Source organism: Prinia subflava, chromosome 5, assembly GCF_021018805.1.
Source record: "Prinia subflava isolate CZ2003 ecotype Zambia chromosome 5, Cam_Psub_1.2, whole genome shotgun sequence".
NCBI classification, from domain to species: Eukaryota; Metazoa; Chordata; class Aves; order Passeriformes; family Cisticolidae; genus Prinia; species Prinia subflava.
Window position 1 is genome coordinate 42,144,333 of NC_086251.1, and position 21,894 is coordinate 42,166,226.

At 43.1% G+C, this 21,894-nt stretch overlaps 1 protein-coding gene across 8 annotated transcripts in view; it reads left to right on the forward strand.

The window, feature by feature from the left end:
- The first annotated feature begins 9,984 nt into the window (after window positions 1-9,984).
- Window positions 9,985-21,894, forward strand: part of NRXN3 (neurexin 3) — a 906,050-nt gene continuing 894,140 nt past the window's right edge. For all 8 annotated transcript variants that reach the window (XM_063399086.1, XM_063399087.1, XM_063399090.1 and 5 more), the window contains exon 1: window positions 9,985-10,693. In XM_063399086.1, the coding sequence (XP_063255156.1) occupies window positions 9,985-10,693 (709 nt within the window). The remainder of the gene's footprint in view (window positions 10,694-21,894) is intronic.

A 21,894-nucleotide genomic window follows, 5' to 3' on the forward strand; every position in this document is an offset into this window, starting at 1 on the left:
CTGCCTCTCTGTCACTCTGTGTGTAAGATGATTCCTCTTGTGTTTCACTACATGCAGGCATCCCCTGCCTTTTGGCATCTTGTGTGTTACTTACTCCAAGAAATGTAATTTCCTTGTCATTAGGTGGTTCCACTGAAATAGATAGGCAGATGAATCCATTACACTGGAATTTTGCAAAAACCTTCTGTTTTGCACATCTTAATGTTTAGTTCTACATTTCAGAGCAGGAAGTTTCTAAGGAAAAGACAACTAAGAGAACTTAGAGGGCAAAAAAGTGCGAAGCACAGAAATACAGGAAGGTGTAAATGAATTAAAAAACAAAAATGAGTACCCTGTTTTCTGTGTAACTTTCTGTCCCACTGTCTGGGCTCATAGGACTCTTAAGACTAAAATTACCCGTTCAACAGCCTTCCTTTCAAAACACATTGTGCCAAAAGCATTGTATTTCTGCTTTGAGGGTCCCTAGGGTTCTGGGCCCTATGTAGTAGCCTTTACAATGCTGCTTTAGTCCTTAGCCGTGAGGCCACTGCTGTGGCAGAGTGACAGGTTTGTCATTCCAGCCTTGCCTGCAGGCTGTCTGGGTTGGGTGGAGGATTGCTCGGTGCACACTGACAGATCACCATGTAGTGCTGCAGGCACAGGCCAGGCTGAAATGACTCCTTGCAAGTAGAGTGTGTTTAGTGTATTTCTCACCCGTCCTGTAATTGCTGGTCCGTTTAGAAACTGACCCCTATAATGCAGAGTTACAAGTAATTTCCTTGATGATCTGGAAGGTTTCGAACATCCTCAGCCATTTAAAGTGTTATCCTTTTCTAGCCAAGACAGTGACACTTAAAGATTTTTGCAGCCAGTCTGTCTTGGCAAAGCTTTCCACTTCCATTTCCCCAGCATGCTAGGAGTGAGAAGCCTATCTGTGCATAGCTTCTCATAATGCTCACCCAGTTACCCTGAGGTAGAAGTGGGGAGAGGCATGGGGTGAGGTTTTGGCAGGAATTTGTGTATCAGAGGACGAGAACAGCAGATAGCTGGAAGAATGCATTGATTTCCCATGGCAGGGGATTCCCAGCCTGCTGTTATGTATACACCCACGAAAAGCAGCATGTTTCTGGAGCTGGTGGTAGGAGAGTGGTGTGGTTCAGAAAGCAGAGACCTAATCTCACAGTGGCTGAGACTTGCAGAGCGCGTACCAGGGCACCAGTGTCAGCTCCCTGTGCTGGGCAGCATCAGTCACTGTGAGAGCTGGGGGGTATGGATCACCCCACTTCCATTCCAGTGTTTAACTGGGTTCCCTGAAAGGCATTTAGTCCATAATGGAACCTTGGCTGTTGAAAGAGCTTAGGAGCTGAGAGCATTGCCTGCACTCTGGACAGCGTCTCACGCCTGTTTGCTGCATTCAGGTGTTTGTGTTTGCTTTGTGGGAAGCTGAGTATAAATTTTTGCAGGAGGCTCCTAAGTTGCAGTAAAACTTCAGAGAACTGAGTTCACTGATAGAGAGTGCCAACATGTTACATAATGGGGAAATCCACTGTCGATTTCAAGGTGTTCACTGGCCCTTTATTTCCTTTTTTAGTGGATGGTGCTTATTTTCCCATGAGCCAGCAGACTAAGGGAATGATCTAATTTAATTACTGGCCATATAAATGACAGGAAAATCTGGCCAGGTGCAGTGTCCCCCTCTATACGTGCTATGTTTTTTGTACAATAACACATTTGATTGCTTCTGCCTCCTGTCTTCATAATATATTATCACGACATTTAAAAACATGCAGACTGCTCTGACTTAGTGGAAATAGATCCAGGAATATAAAATATGCTAAAGAAAGAGTGACTTGACTATGATCTGTAAGTGAAAGGAAAAGTGAGTTAAATTTTTGTTCTTACTATGGTCATTCTGATAGTACTTTTAAGATTTTCTTCCTTTTTTATTTCTTTTTTTTTAATTTTTTTTTAAGAAAGTGTTATATATCAGCTGGAATATAAAGGCATTTTAGTGCTAGCTTAGGTACATAAAATCACAGTTATTAATATATACATGTGTAGTGTCTCATAACTCTGCTCTTGACTATATTGTGCTAGGTTCTGTCCAACAGAAAATATTCTTGCTCCTGAAGAACTTAAGAAGCATATGCCAAGAAGATGGGTAGACAGACAGGTATGAAAAGCAAGGTAGTATTACTTAGGATGCTGGACATTTGTTTCATTGTGTTGTTGATTTTGTGCTTTGTACCTTTTCCTAAAATTAGGTAACTGAGAAAGCAGTGCACCGGTGACTTTTTTTCCTCTTGCTTCAAAGTCAGGAGTCCCCCCACACTCCAGTTGTGTCTCTTCTTTGAGGAGTGTCTAATGATAGCCTGTGTCTGTAGTATCAAATACATTTTGGGGGGAAAACGAAGCCCATTCTGCACTGTTAGTCTTAGGAAAATCTTCTTGGAAACAGCCTTATTTTCAGGCATTAATGACGTGCTCAAACTTTGTTTTTTTGTAATGATAAGCACATTTTCAAAAGACTTGATTTTTATTAAAAGAAAAGGGAAATACTGTATATTTCTGGAAGAAGTATTGCCTTTATCAATAATGCCAGCACTGTGATACCACCAAATAACCCACTAATATTCCTGCTGAGATGTGTGTAGCTACTGACTGCATTTGATGTATTAGGATGTGGTGGAATAAACCATGCTACAGAGCTGTCCAAGGTTTCTGATGGAGAAGGGAGAGCTCATGGGGGATGGAGACACACCATCTACAGAAGGAGGAAAATAAATGATAATGATTCAGAGCTCTCCAACTGTTGAGCTTCAAAGTCTTTAGAAAAGCAGGTATTCTTTGTTCTCTTTTAACGATGGTGGAACTGAGGCAAGGCCAGTGTTCCCAGAGCAGCTGCCATGGGAATTACAATAAAGGCTGTTGAGTTTTGCAGAAATCGCTCTCCGGGTTAGGAGCAGCTCAGAGATGGGGGAGTCTGGTTTCTGCTGCGTGGCAGTACAGAGCAATAACTGCTCAGCTGCTGCCAACGCTTCCTTTTAGCTACTCCTTGTTAGTGGAGAGTTTGTGGTAATGGGAGTAATTAACACACTGGGAGTCATTTCTGTGTCCTGGAAAGGAACAGAAAGCCATCAGAGCAGCCCCAGACATGATTGCTCTGCAGGGTTATTTTCCCTCTCTCTTTCTTTCTTTTCCATTGTGCTTGGGTTTTGATTTTTCTTCTTTGTGTTAAGAAAGCTGGAGAGCTGAAATGGTCTGTAAATTGCATTCATGCTGAGCCCAGGCTAGGTAGGCTAGTTAAAGGTCACTCTCATGGACTTGATGGCCTCCTCTGTGGGGTGGTGAGAGTGTTTAAGAAGGGAGTCACGGTGTCCCTTGTGGCTTTTTTAACCCTTCTTTTTCCAGGATAGATTTGTAGAGCTCTGGTTCTGAGTTAAGTTTGTTCAAATAGGCCCAGGGGGTAAAAATGTGAAGGGTGGTTGTGATAAAAAGGTAACTCCTCCAGCTATCAGATGACTTTCCAGCCTGATAGGTCTGAAGGGAGGCTGTGCTGCCGTGGTCTTATGCTGTTTATTAAACTAAACACTTCACTAGTTTGCTTATATCCCTTCAGAAGCTGCTGGTGGCATTTCAACTGTATGTCTTGCAGGTGCAGTGAGTTCAGCTCTCCTATGCATAGGTGCCTAGTTTGGGTATTAGGCAGTGTTTCTGGAGGTGAGCTCCAAGGTTAGCCTTATCATAAGCAGTCATTCTTGCCTTCCACAGGGAAGAACTTGGAATGGGGAGAAGGGCAGTGGGCTTAAACTGATCACAAATCACATGCCCAGGTACCAGCAAACCAACCAACCACCTGCCTACAAGTTACAACTGATGGTGAATGCATGTGCATGTGTATATACTAATCCACTTCAGTGAAGCAAAGGCAAACTAATTTAGCTTTAAAGTCTATTTTTTTCTTACTTTAAGAGGACACTCTTGAATTGCAACCCCATACCCCCCTTTCTTGCTTTTTGCTTGGTACAGTTTATTTGCAACTGTCTCCTAGGGAGCTCAATGCTAAATTTAGATAAGAATTAAGTACCTCCATATCAGTTTTCAAGAATGGAAAAGTTAAGCCTGCAAGATATATCAGTAGTGCGAAAAACCAAAGAATATGGAGGAAAGTGTCTTCTACTTGGGCTTGGAGTGGGGCAAGGGCATGTGTGGTTTCACAGTGATGTGAGAGACTGGCATGAATACTATATCCCTGGAAACCATGCAGAAGACGTCAACAGGTGCTCCCTGTTATGCTCAGTCCCTAATTTTAAGATGCTGGTCTGTATATGCACATGTCTTTCCATCCAAGATAAAGCCTGAAATATCACTGCTTCTCTCCTTACAGCCAGCCAGCAATGTAAATGCTGCAGCCCATAAAGTTCTGCCAAGTTCAGCAGAACGTAGGTGTGTTCAGATCTTTGCAAAGCAAAGCCCCCATTTTTGACCTCACTTCCAGCCTCTTCACTAAGCAGAGCTCATCTTGCCTTACCTGTGACCCCTCTGGGCTGTGTAGTGCCACTGAAATCTCCCTTAGTAAGAGAATCATAGAATTGAACAAAGATAGAAGCTCTCTGTCTCTGTCTTCATCCTAGTACTTTCAGTTCAGCATCCATGGCACCACCCCAGAGTCCTCTCCACCCCAGGAAGGGTATGAGGCAGTGTCCAGATTTGTTACTGAGATGCAAATGCTGCTAGAGGAATTAAAAACTAAATTAGCCCCTGTGGTTCTCTCTCGTCTCATGAATTTCAAACTCCTCATGTCCCCTCTCAGTTCTCTGTAAACATCCCTCCGTGCATCCCTGCTGAGGATGTTGTGTGGTGGGAGGATTTCTGTGTTCTTTTTTATCTATAGTGACTGTAGCAACTCACAGTTTTCACATCTGCATTTTTTATTGGAAGGGTTATTTTTTTGTTATGCTTTGACCCTTTGTCTTTAGCCACAATTCAGCTGGGGATGGATCAGGCAGAAAGATTTCAAAGCATTAGCCAAAAGGAGCCTGTTGTTCAGAACTGGATGAGTGAATAAATAATATGAATTCCCCATTTCTCTCTGCTAGCAAGCTTGACTTTTAATATCCATTATTCAGGGTAAATTTTGCTGTATTGTTTTGAGCAGCATATGTCATAGAGCTGTAATGATTTGATTGCTGTGCTTTGCGCCAGTTGAGGGAAGACACGTGGATGCAGAGCCAAATTAGGATCCTGTTTGCTGCTTCTTGAAACTGCTTCTTCATTAGGGCTTGGGGAGTAAAGAACACAATTAGATTTTGCTTGTTTTAGAGTGAAGGAAAGGACAAAAGTGAGTTCACATGGGGTATTAAATACATGGCTCTTACATGACCAATGTATATTTTTCCTTCTGCAGAAACTGTGGCATAATGAATAGTCCTGGTTGCGGAAGAGGATGTCAGACTGGGTGGACTGTAAACCCTCCCCATCAGTGTGTCACTGGGATTTTGTCCAGCATCTTGAGGTGGAATAAAGTACTTACACAGGCTTGCACTGGGCTGCTGAGGCAGGGGTTTCAAGGGAAGCTAGCCTGTCCTTGAATTTGTCTAACTCTGTTCTTATTGCTGCTGAAAATTACACTTTCAAATGCAAGTAAGTCCATCCCCAAGCAATCAGCAGCCAGAGAGGGAGGTGTAGTGGAGGAGGGAGGACAGAGAGTGACAAACCCATCTCCTGTAACCTTTCTGTGCAGTTGGGTAAATAAACTGCAGAGCAACAGCTTCTCACCCCCTTTCATAAGCAGGTGTGTTTCAAGACGTTTGCAAAGATATTAACCCTGCATACAGAGCGTGCCAGTCAGTAATTATGGAAATTAGTTGGCAATTAGATAATGTCACTCACTCTCCGCATACAGCTGATAAGTGGTTGAGAGCCACTTCAAAGCAAGGGCGAGACCCCCTCCGTGGGCTGCTGAGCAGATGGCTCTGACCTGGCATTAACACACTGCTGTCGAGTTTGGGAGAGTGTGCGCTGGTTCGGCAGCGCTGCCTGTGGCCCTGCGGCGGGCCGGGGAGCTGTGCAGCGCTGTCAGCCCTGCCAGAGGCCCGTTTCGGTAGTGCAGGGGGTGTTTCCTGCAGTGGGTTTGGGATGCTGAGCCGTCTGCTCGGTTCCTTGCCGTGCAGCTCTCAGGTGCACGAGGGAGGCGGTACGAGCTGTTGGAAGCGCAGCGAAGATAACTCGCTTGCTGCTGTCCATCATGAAGTTCCTTTTTATGCAAGATGTGGTCAGGCCAAGACAATGACACTTCTCAGAGATGAAATATGTAAGACAGTACTCTGGGATTTTGTAGCTTTTGTCCCAAACTGTAATGTATTGCTATGGTAGCAATGTGCTCTATGAGGCCGCTAGGGTAGTATTTATGCTAAAAATAAAATGGTAAGAACAGAAAATTATTAATTCTCAGCGTGTCTTGGAGAATCATTGTGGGCATGGGTGAGGCACAGAATTGGTATGTCAGGATTTACTCTCTCAAGACTGGGATTCAGATTCTGCCTCCTGCTGTAAAGGGCACTGGGTCTTCTGAGCTGTTCTTGAAGACCCTGCTAGTGTGGTAGGATTTGCTCTCACAGACTTGACTGTGTGAGACGTGAAACTGGAGTAACGGGAAGCACCGTGAGTCAGGATTGACGTGTGCTGACAGAGCTCTGGGGGAGTCACAGATGGCCCTAGTCTGCTAGTGGCTGGGTGTGGGCAGCCTTCCCAAAATCTGAGCTGCAGTGTCTAAAAGGCAATGAAGCACCCAGCAATGACACCTATATTTTATGGTTTTTGCATTGTCTTCCTCTTCTGAAACAGAGCTGGCACTGTCTTCTTTCAAATCATCTAGAAAGGGATTACCTTGGCTTCTCTCAATCAAAACAGAGAGAAGAATTGCCTCTGCTTCCCTCAGTCAAGACTGCTGTTCTTGTTTAACCATTTCTATCTAGTTTCCTTTGTTGACTATGCCTATTGTCCTGCCCTGATGAACTTGTATCATTACAGAAATTTGCACCACAGAGGTAGCCTACTCCAATTATTGTACCTCTGAAATATCCTGAGGATTGAAGTGACCCATGGAGGCTGGGATTTGTCTGTGTAAAACAGGCTTTCAGCATCCTGGGATTGGGAGAGATTGATAAGCTTTTCAGACAGGAGTTTGAACTGTGTGTGGACATAGGTATCTCATCTGTGGTTATCTACAGTGTTCCCACTTGCTGCTGTGATTTACAGCATCCTTCACTGCTTATCAAAGTGTTGGTCTTCTAAAACAGGGAGAGAAGAGTGTAAGACTGAGGGCTGCTTTTGATGAAGATGGTACAGTCTACCCTGCCCAGGAGAGTTAAAAGCTGGGGTGAGAGCCCTGCTGCACTGGAGCCTCTGGATGGTTGCTGCCATGCTGGCCTTGTAGTCCTTCTCAGCTCAGGCTGAGCACAGAGCTGTCTGATGGAGTAGTGGATTTTGCCATGGTGCAAGTAAATGGTCCAGGAAGCTGTGAGCTGCTGGAAGCACATCACTGGCTAATTTGCACACATTATGATGTTCCTATTTCCATCTCATCAGTAATTCCAGGCTTGGGTCATCACTTTCTCTCTTACCTTTCTCTCACTCTATTCTTTTCCATGAATCATGGGCCATTTTAGTGGATCCACTAGGAAGCACAGAGAAGAAAAGTAAATGGAGAAGAACCACATAAATTTTTTCCCAGGTAATTTTTCAGGGCCACCCAAAACCCCCATGAACTTAGCCAACATTGTGAATATTGACAAGACAAATGAATTGAGCAACTGGATTCTGTGTTTAATTATTTTTTCATTTTACACCTCTCGTAACACCTTCTTTTTCCACCTTCCATTTTCCTCAGCCAAGCTGTTAACAATTAAAAGGAATTATCTTCCCTCTGGTTTTGACTTGATTTTATTTGTGTTTATAGCAGTTTAGCTAACATGCTCCACTCAGGCAGCTGCAGGGAACAGGCCTGGTTTCCACTGGGCACTGAAAGCTCACATTTCTCTCCAACTTGCAGGTTTTCTTTTAATTGATCCCTTTTGTTTTGTAAGTGACTTGTTTTTTGTGCTGGCTAAATCTGTCAGACCGACAGCTCTGGAGACTTAGGGCTTCTGCAGGTCCCTGGGGCAGGTGAGGATGTGACTGTGTGAGCTCTCCCCTCTGTTTGCTCAGTGATTCTCCTCCAGCTCAGCCTCTGTCCCAACCAAACAGAAGCTTTCCAGTGGTGCACACTTCTGCAGTGTCTGTGTGCCTTCTCCCTCAGAGCAAGATGGGCGATGGGACTGAGAGGCATCTGCTGTGAACAACTCTCACAATCCACAGCACAAAACACTTTTCCCAAGCAAATACTGCCTCACAGTATTTGTGTTCCAGTTTGTGGAAGGTGTGTTCATGCTGACTTCAATGAGGCTGAAGGCCTTGATTCTCATCACCTCCTTTCCTGCTCTGTGTCAATGCTAATGTTAGCCATTCCAGAGCTGTTCTTGTGTCCGACCCATTTTTGGGAACAAACACCTGTGTTAATAGAAAACTTAACTTTCTTCTTGGGTAGAATTTTCAAAGAATGAGCCTAGCTTTGTGCTGCCTTTACTTGTCACTTTAAACATCCTCCTACACTAGGCATAGTCACCCACATGCAAGTATGCAAAGTGTGTTAACCCAGTGTTAACAGATGTAACTCATTGAAGGCAGTTAGAATTCTTTGCTCTTAATTAGGGATGACTTTGGCCTTTTTGCCAAGCCACTAGACCAGGGTATAAGTGGCTAACTGCTTAGACAATTCTTAGCATTTAAGCTACACGTTTGCTATCATCTAAGCTGCAGGTTGCCATATATAATTTGCATAGCACATGTTTCCAGGTTGCAGAAGTCTATGGTAGAGTCTCTGAAGTATGCAAGACTTGTAAAGTAAAAGCAGCTATTGTGTGACAGGCTGACAGTAGGGTTGTCTTCTCTAAAGCTTCCTTGGTGTGCAATGGAATGGGAAGTTTGGATAATGGCATCTATTGCCCTTACCAGCTTTTAAACTCCAAGGAACTCTGGTCTTTGCCCTAAGCATTTTCATGGAGAGGTAATTGTTACTGGGAAAGCTCCAGCGCAATTTCTCAGTAAAGTCAATGAGACTGCATCCATCAAAGGAGTTAAATAATTTGGTGTATTTTTACGTTGCTCATAATTGTTAAGCATGCAGATGACTTGGTGAGTTTTCTATTTTGGCATCTTGGTTTTGAGGACATAGATGTCCTTGCTGCTTTTGAGACCTGTACAGCCAATTGCAAGCATGAAGAAGTGTCCAGAGTATTAAGAAATATAAGTGAGTTATTGGACAAGATGTTAGTAAGCTTCATGGTAAAGGTATGGTGAGTAGTAAGATTAACCTTTCTCTTTCTTTTTTTGTCTTGACCCCGCAGGTCCTGCAAGCTCCGTGAGTGCCAAGCAGTGAATTATGGGCTGGGTATCCACCAGTGCATCATGAAGATTGACTTTATTTTTGCCCTCTTGAAGTTCACGTGCTTTATGAATTCACTCTGTCTTCTGTCTCACTGCCATCTCCGTCAATATTGTCATCACTTATAGAAAACAAGGATTTTCGGCTTGGGCTTTGGCTCTCCCTTTCCTTCCTCCAGGAACACCAGGGTCACCTTTGTGTTCTGCCAAAACAAATCACTGTAGGTTATTTTGCCCTTCAGAGACGTACACCATCTGGAGAAGTCACTTCATGTACCCTGTACTTCTAGATAAAAGCCTCTGGTTCCTAAAGGATAATTGAGATCTTTCCTTGGGAGGGCACACTTCCTCTTAGTCACGTGCACTTGCAGTCTCACTTCCACTCACTCTCCTGCTCTCTGCCACTGTCTCTGCTCTTCTTCTCTTCCTTTTGGATTTACCATTTGGTGTTGACTGCTGGGCTTCTCTTCCCAGTTGTGTGGCTTCTTTTTTTCTCCTGAGGAAGAGCAGATTCTTGAAACAATGGGTTTCACTCTGCATTCTATCTACTTCACCTTGAAGGTGAGTTTGCTGCTGGGCTCCTTGCTGGGTCTCTGTTTGGGTCTGGAGTTCATGGGCATCCCCAACCAGTGGGCCCGCTACCTCCGCTGGGATGCCAGCACTAGGAGCGAACTCAGCTTCCAGTTCAAGACCAATGTCTCTGCTGGGCTACTTCTCTATTTTGATGATGGGGGTGTCTGTGACTTCCTCTGTCTGTCCCTGGTTGATGGGCGCATCCAGCTGCAGTTCAGCGTGGACTGTGCGGAGACAACCGTCACCACGGACAAGCAGGTGAACGACAGCAGCTGGCACTTCCTGATGGTCAGCCGCAATCGCCTTCGGACCGTGCTGGTGCTGGATGGCGAGGCCAAGGCGGGTGAGGTGCGTCCACAGCGCCAGTACATGAATATCGTCAGTGACCTTTTCATTGGGGGAGTCCCGCTGGACATCCGTCCTGCTGCCTTGACTCTTGATGGTGTTCTCAGTGAGCCTCCGTTTCAAGGATTTATCCTGGATCTGAAATACGGCAATTCTGAGCCGCAGCTCCTGGGCAGTCAAGGGGTCCGACTGGAAATGGAAGGACTTTGCTCAGAAAACCCCTGTGAAAATGGTGGCACTTGCTTCCTTCTGGATGGCGAGCCACACTGTGACTGCTCAGCCACTGGATACGCTGGCAAACTGTGTTCTGAAGGTAAGAGAATACTTCCCTGCTTCTCACTGACATTTATGCAATCCAGAGAGTTAATTTGTTGTTTAGCAGGGCTATGACAGAGTTCTTATTCCTACTGATGGTTGTCAAAGGAGTTCAAGTTCCAGTTGAACATTGTTTTTCCAAATGGAAGGAATGAACTGGGATAGATGGTAGATAGAGAGTGTGAGCAACTGCAACAAGTGTCTTTCTGAAAGGATATTGCACTTGTAGTGTGTACAGATTTTCATCATCATCATTTATTTCATCTGCAACTTATTAATAAGGGTAGAGAACATAAACTGGTAAATAAAACTAAGAAGTACCTTAGGTTAGTGTTGGTACAAGCAATGGCTGGCTTTTTTCAGTAGTCCCTGAAAACTGAGTGAAGTGTCAGCAAACAGGAGCCATAGATATATAGTGCTAATACAACTGATTGACAGGACATTGCATACTTATTTGATGTTAGCTATTGCTAGCCTGTGGAAGCCCCATGCTTCCCTTCAATTGCCTGCATACTAATCACTGAATGGCACCTTGATTGTTTTAGCATCCTTGATTAAATTGGTTAAACTGCTTTTTGAATTGATCTTACTTAGTGTTGCAAAGGTATTTGAATGTTTCTGCACTGTTTGGTACTCTCTTTTTGAATGTGAGTTTGAAAGTTTTAAGTCATGCAAACCACATGATGAAGTTTATTTCAGATTTTTCCTTTGGTCTTTAGCAATGTGATGGTAATTAATTCTGTATGTGCAGGAGACTTTAGTAAGACTGCTGAAAATCCCTGTGTGAATTTGAGAATCTTATCACAATGTTATTTATGACATTTGGCTTTAAATACCACATTAAACAAATTTGGTTTAAGTTTGGGCTCGAACCGAAGATGAAACCTGGACAAGAAGTGTCCAGTCTCAAGGAAAAAAACCCCAACCTGAAATTTTGTCATAATGGAAATATTTGCAATAATATATTTTCATGACTACCATGTTTACTTCTTTTGGGAGTGAAACTAAATGAACCAAAGTTTAGTCTGTACAATGTGAGAAGTGGTGAAAACAGTCTTTATATTCTTGATGTCTAAGTAAAAAGCCCTACAGCTCTACATTTACAGTCTGCATTTAGATGAAGAAGCAAACATGTTTTAGAGGAAGGGAAGGTTTGGAAAATAAACATAGCATCCATATGTGCATTCATTTTAAGGTGATTGTAATAATAACAGAAAATTTGGCTTTATATCCAAATAATGCAGTAACAGTACATGAGCATTAGACAGGAGATGTGAGCCTGTGAAATGCTGAGCATCAGAATTCTTCCTGGCTATTTGCTCTGACCTGGTTAGTCCAAACCATTAATGAGCCAGAACTATTTTCTGTGCTTGAGCCATGAGTTATGAGGGTCTGGACAGACTTCTGGGTGTGACCAGGCAGTTCAGGAGCTGGGCCACTAGCCTGAGCCTCATGTGCTGATGGAACAGACACACCTCAGGTCTAAATGCCAGCTATGGTGATAGAAGATTGCAAGAGCCACACAGGCATGTGGACCCTGAAACCTAAAGATATAAGGCTCTGTCTACTGCTGGGCTGATGGAGCCAGACTCCTCGGAGAGCTGCTCAAGACATCCACAGCGTATGGGTTTCAGTGAACCTCTTGAGAAAGCACTGTAAGTGAGCAGGAATTCCTGTTGGAGTTTTCACAATTGTGGGGCAATTGTGAAAACTCCAACCAGAGCTCAGGGGGTGGACTTTCTACATTTCCTGGGTGGGTGGAACAATCTGAAATACATCTTCCCTATCCAGGGATATTTTTGTTGTAGACACCATGGATAAAGCAGTGTTATTGTTACTGTTTGAAGCCGTGAGTCACCATTGCTGTTTGTTTCCTATAGTGATTCATCAGTTTCCAGCCCAACCTGCTGTTAAGGGTGAGCAAAGAAGTTTGTCACAATGTTCCTTCTTAAGGAAACACTTTTGACTCACCGTTAACTGGGGTCTTTTCACTCTCAAAGAAGATGCTGTGCAGAGAACTTTTTCAATCAATCAATCAATTGTAGAGATTTCCACAGTCATTACCTTGTTCGGTTCTTCTTGTTTTCTCATATATTACTAAATGATGTATATTTGGTTTATGTTAGAATTTTATAATCAGCCTTGTTTTCTGCTTCCTTTGTGCTGTAGCAGTGATGATTTCTGTGTTTTAAATGCTGTCATTGAAAAAAATGTTACAGCGTCTGTGCAGATGAATGGGAAAACCAAAAGAAAAGGCTGTCCAGTAAATGGAAACAAGCAAACAAAGAAAAGTGGCAAGAAAAAAACCAGGAACCAAATTAAGTATAGCTGTCTTTTTGTCTGACTTTGAAAAGCGTAAGATGTTGTCTTTCAATTCAGTGAGTGTGGCAGAACCTTCACTGATAAACAGTAGGATGTGGCAGGAATGGCAGAAATGGTTACAGGCTCTTCCTGCCCGTGGCTTGATTGGCCATTAAACAACTTGTATTTTCTTTGTTTGCTTTTTTTTCCCAAGAGATCGAGATGTTTGTTTTCAGAACTGTTCCCTTTTGCTGTGTATTTTTATTATGCCTCTGAATATGCAGAAGTAACACGGTTATTTTATTCCCAGTCTCCCTTTTGGAAAAGATTGGTCTCTCAACTGGATATCGGCAACTCCCATTTTGGGGTGGGGGAACCTTCACTCCTTTACAGTATTTCTAGTCTGTAGTCTATGTGTATATTTTAATTTCATCACCAGAGCTGACTCTTTGACTGGGAACTGATGGGATCTGATCAATAACAAGTTCTGTTTGAACAGCTAAATGTAATATGTACCTTTTTAATAATGAGTTCTCTTGACAGTGTCCACGCCATTACTTGGCTATTGACTGATACCTATGTCTGCAGATGGTAAAACCGTAGCAAACTCATTTATTTTGTGGCCGGAGACTGAAGAAGTAAATAGAGAGTGGAACCTGCTGATTCTGTACTGTGATGGAATGAAGCTCCATGTACAGTATTATGGGCTATTGTAACTCCAAATGCAGCTCCAGTTATGATGAATGTTAACAGAGAACAACCATTCCATACTGAGATGCAACTGTGAATCCTGTCTAGAATGTGCCCCCAATGTGCAAAAAAATTTTTGGCACTTCATGTGCACCCAGAGTTAGTAGGATTGTGCATATCATGGCAGTCACATGCCCAGATGGTAGCTGGGCAGGTACAGTTTCTGTGCCTGAGTTTACACAGTGGGAGTGGAAATACGTGCACTTTGGAAGGTTCAGCTGTTTTGAATAAAATGTGAGACTATTTTTATTTCAGTTGGAGTAAACTGGTTCACTGAATCTGACAGCTCTGTAGGGTACAAAGGATGGCTGATTTGAGTAGCTATTAGTTGTGTGTTTCTGGGCAGTGGTGGCATTAGGCATAAAAGCTGAACTCAGAGACATCTTCCCCTCTAATAAACCTCATCAGTCTCTGTGGAATCCGGCTGCTGCCAAGAGAATAAGGTTCCTGTAGAATTTGATCATCACAGATACTTTCATATTTCAGGGAAAAAAACCCAAGAAAACCTTCCCTGTGCAAATTTTGCAAGCTCAGCTGCTGTAGAAGCCACATGAGGTTGTTTCTATCTGCTCATTCAGGATCATCTTGTCGGTCTGCAAGAAATTTTCCCTTTCTCTGACACTGCTGTGTAGAGGGTGAGCTCAAAGATGTGGACAGTGTGAATGCAACAGTTTGTGCAAGTGTATTTTGGCCTAAACCCTCATTCTTCTTCCAAGACTCATGGACTTTCTGAGGAAAGGTGAACAGAAGATGTGCTTAGAAATGGCGTTAACTCCGCTCGTAGTTGCAGAACCAAGATGTTGATCACCAACTTCACAAAGCACCATGCTGAAGCCTTTGTGTTGCCTGCAGGGGCTGTTTCTAAACGAAGGCTGAATACGGGCTTGATTGCACCTCTTCCCTTGATTACAGAGCAAGATTTCCTGGGGATGCTGCCTGCTGAATGACAGAGGAGCCCATTGCTCTGTAATTATCACACTTCTAACTGCATTGGGAACAGATTTTTCTATAGCCCCTCGGTTTCATTTAAAGTGACAAGTTACCATGGGAGTTATCCTCCTCCTGCCCCTTTGGAGCAGCCCAGCATATCTGAAGGCACTGCCCAGCCTCACTTGCAGTCACTGTATCTCCCTGCCAGCCGCCCTAACCTTCCTAACACTAAGGGATAGTTTGGCACTTTGCCGTGAGCCTGATGCTTGCACTTAATTTGCATATACATTTACATACATTTTGTAATCAGAAACAAATGAACATGACCATAATATTTGCTTCCACTTGCATATCCCTTGATCGATGAATATAAATTGGTTGTTGAATTCACTGGCAATAAACAGTTACAGACCCTCTGTTTTGGTGCTCTGCTGTTCTAGAGGACAGCAGGCAGTTCTGGCACACGCTTTGGATGGGCCCAGATCTTCACTCACCAGTGCAAAACTCTAGAATTGATCATCTCCAAGGTCTGTGGAGTAAATATTGCAAGGGGCAAATCTGCTGTTTTATGTCATTTCTTAAGTCACAGCACTGGCCATTGGGCAGAAAGCTGGTAAGAACTCTGCCCATGACTTAATTTTGCAGCAGTTCAGTTTTCCCCATCTCTTTTGCTTGCTCATTCTTCCTGGTTTAAGTTTCTTTGGTTGTATTTAAAATGATAATCTTTTTTCTATTCTGGTGGCAATTTTTTGATGCATTGCCAGATGAGCACCAGAGAAAGATGATGTGTCCAGATATTAATGTTTGTGAAATGCTTTGAAACTTCAAAGTGGGGTTTAAGCACCATTTGTTTTCCTTAATGATAAATATTAAAACTGAGCAGGAGCCACAGGATTTGAATCTAGATCCTACATAGCCTTTCACAGAAGATGCCAAGGACCCCCCTCACTAAGTGTGGACTAACTCCAGAGCAACTCCAGAGCTGGATATGTTTTGTAGACTTCCCTGCAGGGAGGTTCACCCTGTGTAGTGAGTGCCATTGGTTCAAATAGTCTGGCTGCAGCACATGCTGACAGCTATCTTCTTGTAGTTTCCCTCTTGTATTATGGATGACCGTGGGGCTACAATTCTTTTCTGCTGGGTTGCAGGTCAGCTGCAGACCTTGGGCAAAAGAGATGTTAAACCTCTCAGTCCAAGCTTGGACAGCTCCTCTGAAAAGTGAAGCAGGTGGTTGGGTACAGGGAGACTGCTATTTGGTGTTAGATGAGCTGGTGAAGAGTGACAAAATTGGGTAAAAAAGCCTCAAGATGAAAATGTTCTTTTATAAAATGTTACAGAAGGGTAAACCAAAGCTTATATAGACTCTTTACAGTATTATATATTACAGTATAATAGTATAGTATTACAGCTCCATATTGGTTTTGCCTGCCTGGTAGAATAAAAGAAGAGTTCTTGGCTCTTGCAAAGAGAATGGGATGACCAAGCTTCTGGAGGACTAAATCTAGATGGAGTTTGGATACCAGCGTTCTCTGTGAGCCCACAGACCAACCTGCTGGCTCCTGCTCAGTCCCAAAGTGTGCACAGCCTGGATCTAAACTAGAATTTTTTGGCGTTACTAAATAAGATTGAAATTAAAGTAACTAGTAATAATTATGTGAAAGTCAGCAAAATCAGAAACTTCTCTTTCCAACTTGATTTCTGAAGGAGGGTTTATTTTCCTTTGGTTTTGCCATAAAAAAATAAAAGGTGGGAGGAAGAGTTGATTTATTATTACTGTACAGGCTTCTGCTGGGCTAAGCAGCTGTCATGGAGGTCAATCAGCAGTAAATATAGCCCCAAGCAAGACAGCACAGGCTGTAGCTGTTGCTTTCATCCTTATTCTGCTACGGAGGTGTGCAGGGCATTTGCCACAAGGTAATTTTTGTTATGTTTTGGTGAAAAATGGAGGGCAGTAATCCTCCTAGACACCTTGAGGATGCTGGAAATGGTGCCACAAAGCTCCAGGGAGAGACTCGAAGGAGGAACACGTCTGTCCAGTGAACTCTGTCACTACTCAAAGAAGATGAGCCTCTGCACTTCACCGTCAGCACTGAGTGCTCCCTGGAGCAGGACAAGGTGGTAATCCATGTGATGAAATGGTAGAATGGCCGTCTGTCCTTGGCTAACTTCTAATTTCACTTTACCTCTTTGTTTCTTTGCTGACTAACTTTGAACTTGATGGACAGAAAAGCTGTTTTCTCTCCCTATAGAAAGCAAGGCAACTGCCATGTTATTGCTGTCCAGAGACAGCAATGTGACTTTTGGTGTATGTGTATGTCTCCCCCACAATCCTTCATTGCAGACAGGTTCACTGCCATTGTAAACCTACCCTGCAGAGCAAAGCAGTTGCCCTTCTTCCATCTCTAAACAGGTCCAGGGGCTGATAAATGTGTACAAAACAGGCTAGAGGCTGAGAGAAGTATATGTGGGGGGATAGAAGGGACTGTGGATGTCACAATCTACTTGAAGCAGAACTCATTTGTATTTGAATGTGTTTGCTCTGAAATAGGGCTGAGACCTGAGTACATTGGATTCACATTCTGTGCTACTGACACCTTTGCCAGTTGTGCTGTGTCAGCTCTCCAGGCCCTGCCTGCATGTACACTTGTTCACCTCATTATTCTGCAAAGAGACCAAGGTGTAACATATAAAGAAAGTGGAGCAGGGCAACAGAACTTGAATGGTCTGGTCAGAAGGGTGTTAGCACCTAAGAGGCTGATTTCCATTTCTGCCACAGTCTTTTTGCATCCCTGGAGTGATTTGCTGGCAGACTAAAGAACTCAAGACTGAATCAATTGACCTTTCTTTGCAGAGGATATGTACCTGGTTACCCCCTGTGTCTCAGTTTCTGTATCTAAAATATGTAGCCAGTGGGGCTTCCTATACTCCAGGTATTGAGACTCCCACATGGTTCTGTATGACAGTGATAGAGACATATAAATATCTTAGGATGACAAGTAAATGATGATAATGCCTGAACACCCAGTAGAACGACTTGGTTTGATTGTCAGTTTTTTAGCTAGGACATGCAGTTAGAAATGAAGGTGGTTCTCCTTGTTAAGTGGCTGTCTTTGAGGAGTGCTCCTCATCTTTCTTTTCAACAGCAGTCTCCCAGTTTCCTGCTACTCTGTGCAATGTCACGCTGTGAGTAGGCAGACCTGTCCCAGGCCAGGCTGCAGTTGTGCTGGTAAAGACAGAGCCTGAGCAGCAGTGAAGCCTCTTCCCTGTTGGTGACATGGAGCAGATGCTGCACTGCAGGGTGCTGATACAAGCAATAGGAGAAAGAGAGCTTTTTGACTTTTTTTTTTTTTTAATCTGACCCATGTGCTCCACTGACCTCCCCCAAATGTCCTCTGCTGTGAACCTCAGATGCTGATCAGATGCTTTTCCTTGTACAGTGGCCTACCTGTCTGCAGTGGTGCTCTCCCTGCTGTGGCTGCTGGTTTCAGCCTGCCCCTTTCACCCTCCATGCTCAACACTCGCCTCGACCTTGTGCTGTCAGGGGAAGCAAAGAGAGCATAAAAGGCTACCCAAGCAGAATGGCATAGTTTGCACTTCCTCTGTTCCTCTATGCATAAAAAGCAGAATAGCAAAGAAAGCCCATTGGATTGTTTCTGAGTGTTTAATTAGCACAAAGCTGGCAAGTGTTTTGTGGTTCTAAGGCACTGAAAACATATGTAAAAATCTTGCTTTTCCTGTTAACTCTCATCAAAGCTCTAACTGCTTAATAGATAGAGCAGGTGTATTTGTCTGCAGTTTGCAATGTAAGGGCAAGGAGGAAAGGTGTACTTGACTCTCAGGATTTTGCTCTGAGGTATGATCTTCCTCCTCTTACTCATGGAATTTGACCAGTTAAGTAACCTGAGTGAATATAATGGACTGGTATTTGGCAAGAGAACTTTATCAGAAAAGAAAGAAGCAGTTCTTTGGTAGATGTAGGAATCTGAGCTGTAGGTTAAAAACAGACTTCAGTCTCTAATAGTGCTGGCAGACTCCATAGTTTGCTTGGCTGCTGCATTTATTCAGAAGCCTTTCTCGCCCTCCATAGTCTCTTGGGTGGATTTTCATTTCTTTGTGGATTGTTGCCTTGGTACTTGAGAAAAACTACACTGTCTGAATTTTCCAAACCTCTAGTGTGTCTCCACAGGCAGGTGTTTGATTTTCTGGTAATTCCTGCTGCATCCATCTTGCAAGTCTGAATTTCAGGGTCAGAGAGTCTCTCAGTACCTTTCTTCTCAAGGCAATATAGGGGAAATCCTTGGAGCTAAAGGCACGTTTCTCCACTGAGGCTGGTCAGGAACAAGAGTTGAGGAATGGCTAGCCATGAAGAGAGTGGCTAGTGTTGTGATCTGCAAATTTCATAGTTCAGTTGTGTTTACAGGTGAATTCCTTAAGCTTCTTTCTGTATGTGGTTGAAATTGCTTATATTCCCCAAAGTCTTTCTCTAAATGGGGAAGAAGTGTGTGGAATCATTCCTTAATAAATTGCTGAATAAAAAGATAAAGGAAAAAAGAAAAAGGTGAAGTTTGTGAAGAGGAAAAGTGATTATTTTTTCTGTCTAGGACAGAAAAAGCTGATAAGGTAACCAAAATTTGTGTGTTTTCACTTCTGTCTTTTGCCTTTTTCTCTGTGGCTTCTCTGAGACCTGCTCTGGGACTTGGTGTGGTAGGAGGCAGGGGGCTGTGCAAAGGAACTACCCTGCATGATGCCTACCAGACCTCTGGTGTAATGGGAGATCTGTGTAAGTCCTTGTAATTCACACTTTGACTTTAAGGAAGGTAACAGGAGATCAGTGAACATAAAAAATTAAGTATAGATATATTGCCACTGTGAAGCAGTAGCATTGCTATATCTCTCAGGATAACCAGAGCTAGAGGTAGGTTTATATTAGTGTCAAAGATGGGGCAAAACGCATACAGTCATATCTAGCTGAAAATTTGGCAGCTTAGGTACTGAGAGCTGTGTGATCCCAGAGCTTGGAATATGATGATATTGTTATGACTATAAGTTTCTTATTGTGTTGAAGACCTCTTGAGTAAACATTGGATGCTGCAAAAAATGGCAAAATCCTCTTTCTGCAGAGTTCCTCTAGTGGGCACTGTGTTGTTGGAGATCTGACTGTTTTTTTTTTTCTTCACTGAAAAAAAAGAAAAAAGGTAGGGCTCCAGTGATCAATTTGTAATTTGGCTTGCTGGCTGCCTCCTCCTAAATTTTCTTTTCCTTCATTACTTAAGCTGAAATGCTCAGTTGTGTCTCAACTGCAGTAATGAACACATCTACAACAAATTCCAAAGCCTGCTGGTTTTGAACAGACATGAATGAGGCCTATATGCCTGTACATATTATCTCTACTTTGCATCTAACACAGAAATGTATCTTTAAGGCAGTCTGGTGTTTGCCTGCACTTTAGTGTGGTATGCTTGATTGAGAGACATGTGAAGTTACATTTTGACCGGCTAAGACACATCAGAATCAGACAGACTGTAAATGTTTTCCTTGTGAGAAATGGTGATTTCATTCAGATTAAAATATTTAGACAAAACCCCATAACTGATTTGGATGACAATCTGCAGAAAAGAGCAATGTATTTTTAATTTGTAGAATTTCTGAATCCTGATTTTTAAAAAATTTTACTCTATATCTATTACACATAACAATGTAGCTTATTTTATAATGTACCGACATGATTAGCCCAAATATGGATCTACTTCTGATGACCTGCAATATATCACAAAAATGTAGATGTGTTTTAAGGAAGGCGAATGTACTCCCACAGTGACCAAATGGAACTAATGAAAACCCATGGATTCAGCCCCACCATGCTCCTGTGGGAACTGTTAGGTTCAGAAGAGCAGGCAAAAGGAGACCAAAGCATAGGTTAAACTTAAGCAGAGAGGAGAACAGATTTCCAGCTTGCAGACAGCAAGGGGAGCCTGGAGTACAAAGACAACAGTGACCAGATTAGTGCCCTTTGAAGCCTCCCAGGGGAGAAGAGTGGTGTGAAGCACTGTTATCCTTTCAGCCCCTTGGAAGTGACAGCTCCATAGGTACTGCTGTCTGTCAGGAGCTCCACTAAAAGAAAGGCTCGAGGAATAATTATGAGTGGATAGGACTCGAGTGGGCTCTTTCCCATTCCCATACTGTGTTTCACTGAGCCGTGCGGTCTCTTAACAGTGACAGTGAAGGCAGCAAGGCTGAGTATATTAATGGAGAACCACAGCTGCTGATTCGAGAGCTGAGATTGTCTGCTCTTTGGTTTTTAGCTTTTTAGCATGTTGGATTGAGCCTAAGTAGTTTACAATGTAGCTGGAGCTAAGGACTGGGCAGCAGGCATTCCCAGAGAAGAGCTTAACAAATACCTCTGTGTGCACGAAATGCTCTTTGAAATGCCGACAGCCCAAGCTGAAATTTGGGATGGATAAGCAGGGCTCTGCCTATGAAAATCTCTTGGGATCTGCACTAGTATGGCATGACAGTCATTCTTGAGCTCTGGGATGTTTTCCCTGTCATTGCTGCTGCCAGTGTGGTGACTCCCAGTTTGCCTGAGGCAGAAGATAGCTAAACCGAAGTACTAAGTAACAGATCCTCTGTCCCAGGAGAACAATTGGCTGTGATTTCAGAACTCATTTGTCAGTGGTATTTAATTATAGCCTTGCTACCACTTACAGTGGAGGTCACCGCTGTATTGTAGGTCTATTTAGTGCTCCCTCTGGTCTTAAAAATCTATGAATCTATATCATGCTATTTTGGGGCATTTGTAACAGTCTCCACTAGTTTTCTTCAAGAGCTGAAATTGCTTAAGTTTCCTCCTAGTTAGCTGATAAAATGTTGTTGTTGGAAAGTTGACTAAAACTGTTTAAGCCCCCTTTCAGGTCTGGGGTGAAACAAAATGTAGGTTACATCTGGTTTGATTTCTATCTTTACAGTTGCCCAGCTATTTTCTCCTTGTCCACAGCTCTGCTGCAGCGTGGGCATGTGAATTATTTTAACTTGCAGATACTGTGTCATCAATGAGCTATTCTGTAGTAAAAATAGTAAATGTAAGGATCATTGAATAAAATGTTTAAAATGTTTTCTTGCACATCTGGTCCCATAAATAGTACTCAAAATTAACTTCATACACCAGGTACTCTTTATTCAAGAAAAGCTTTCATTCATCTGATGAAGGATGTCCTTAAC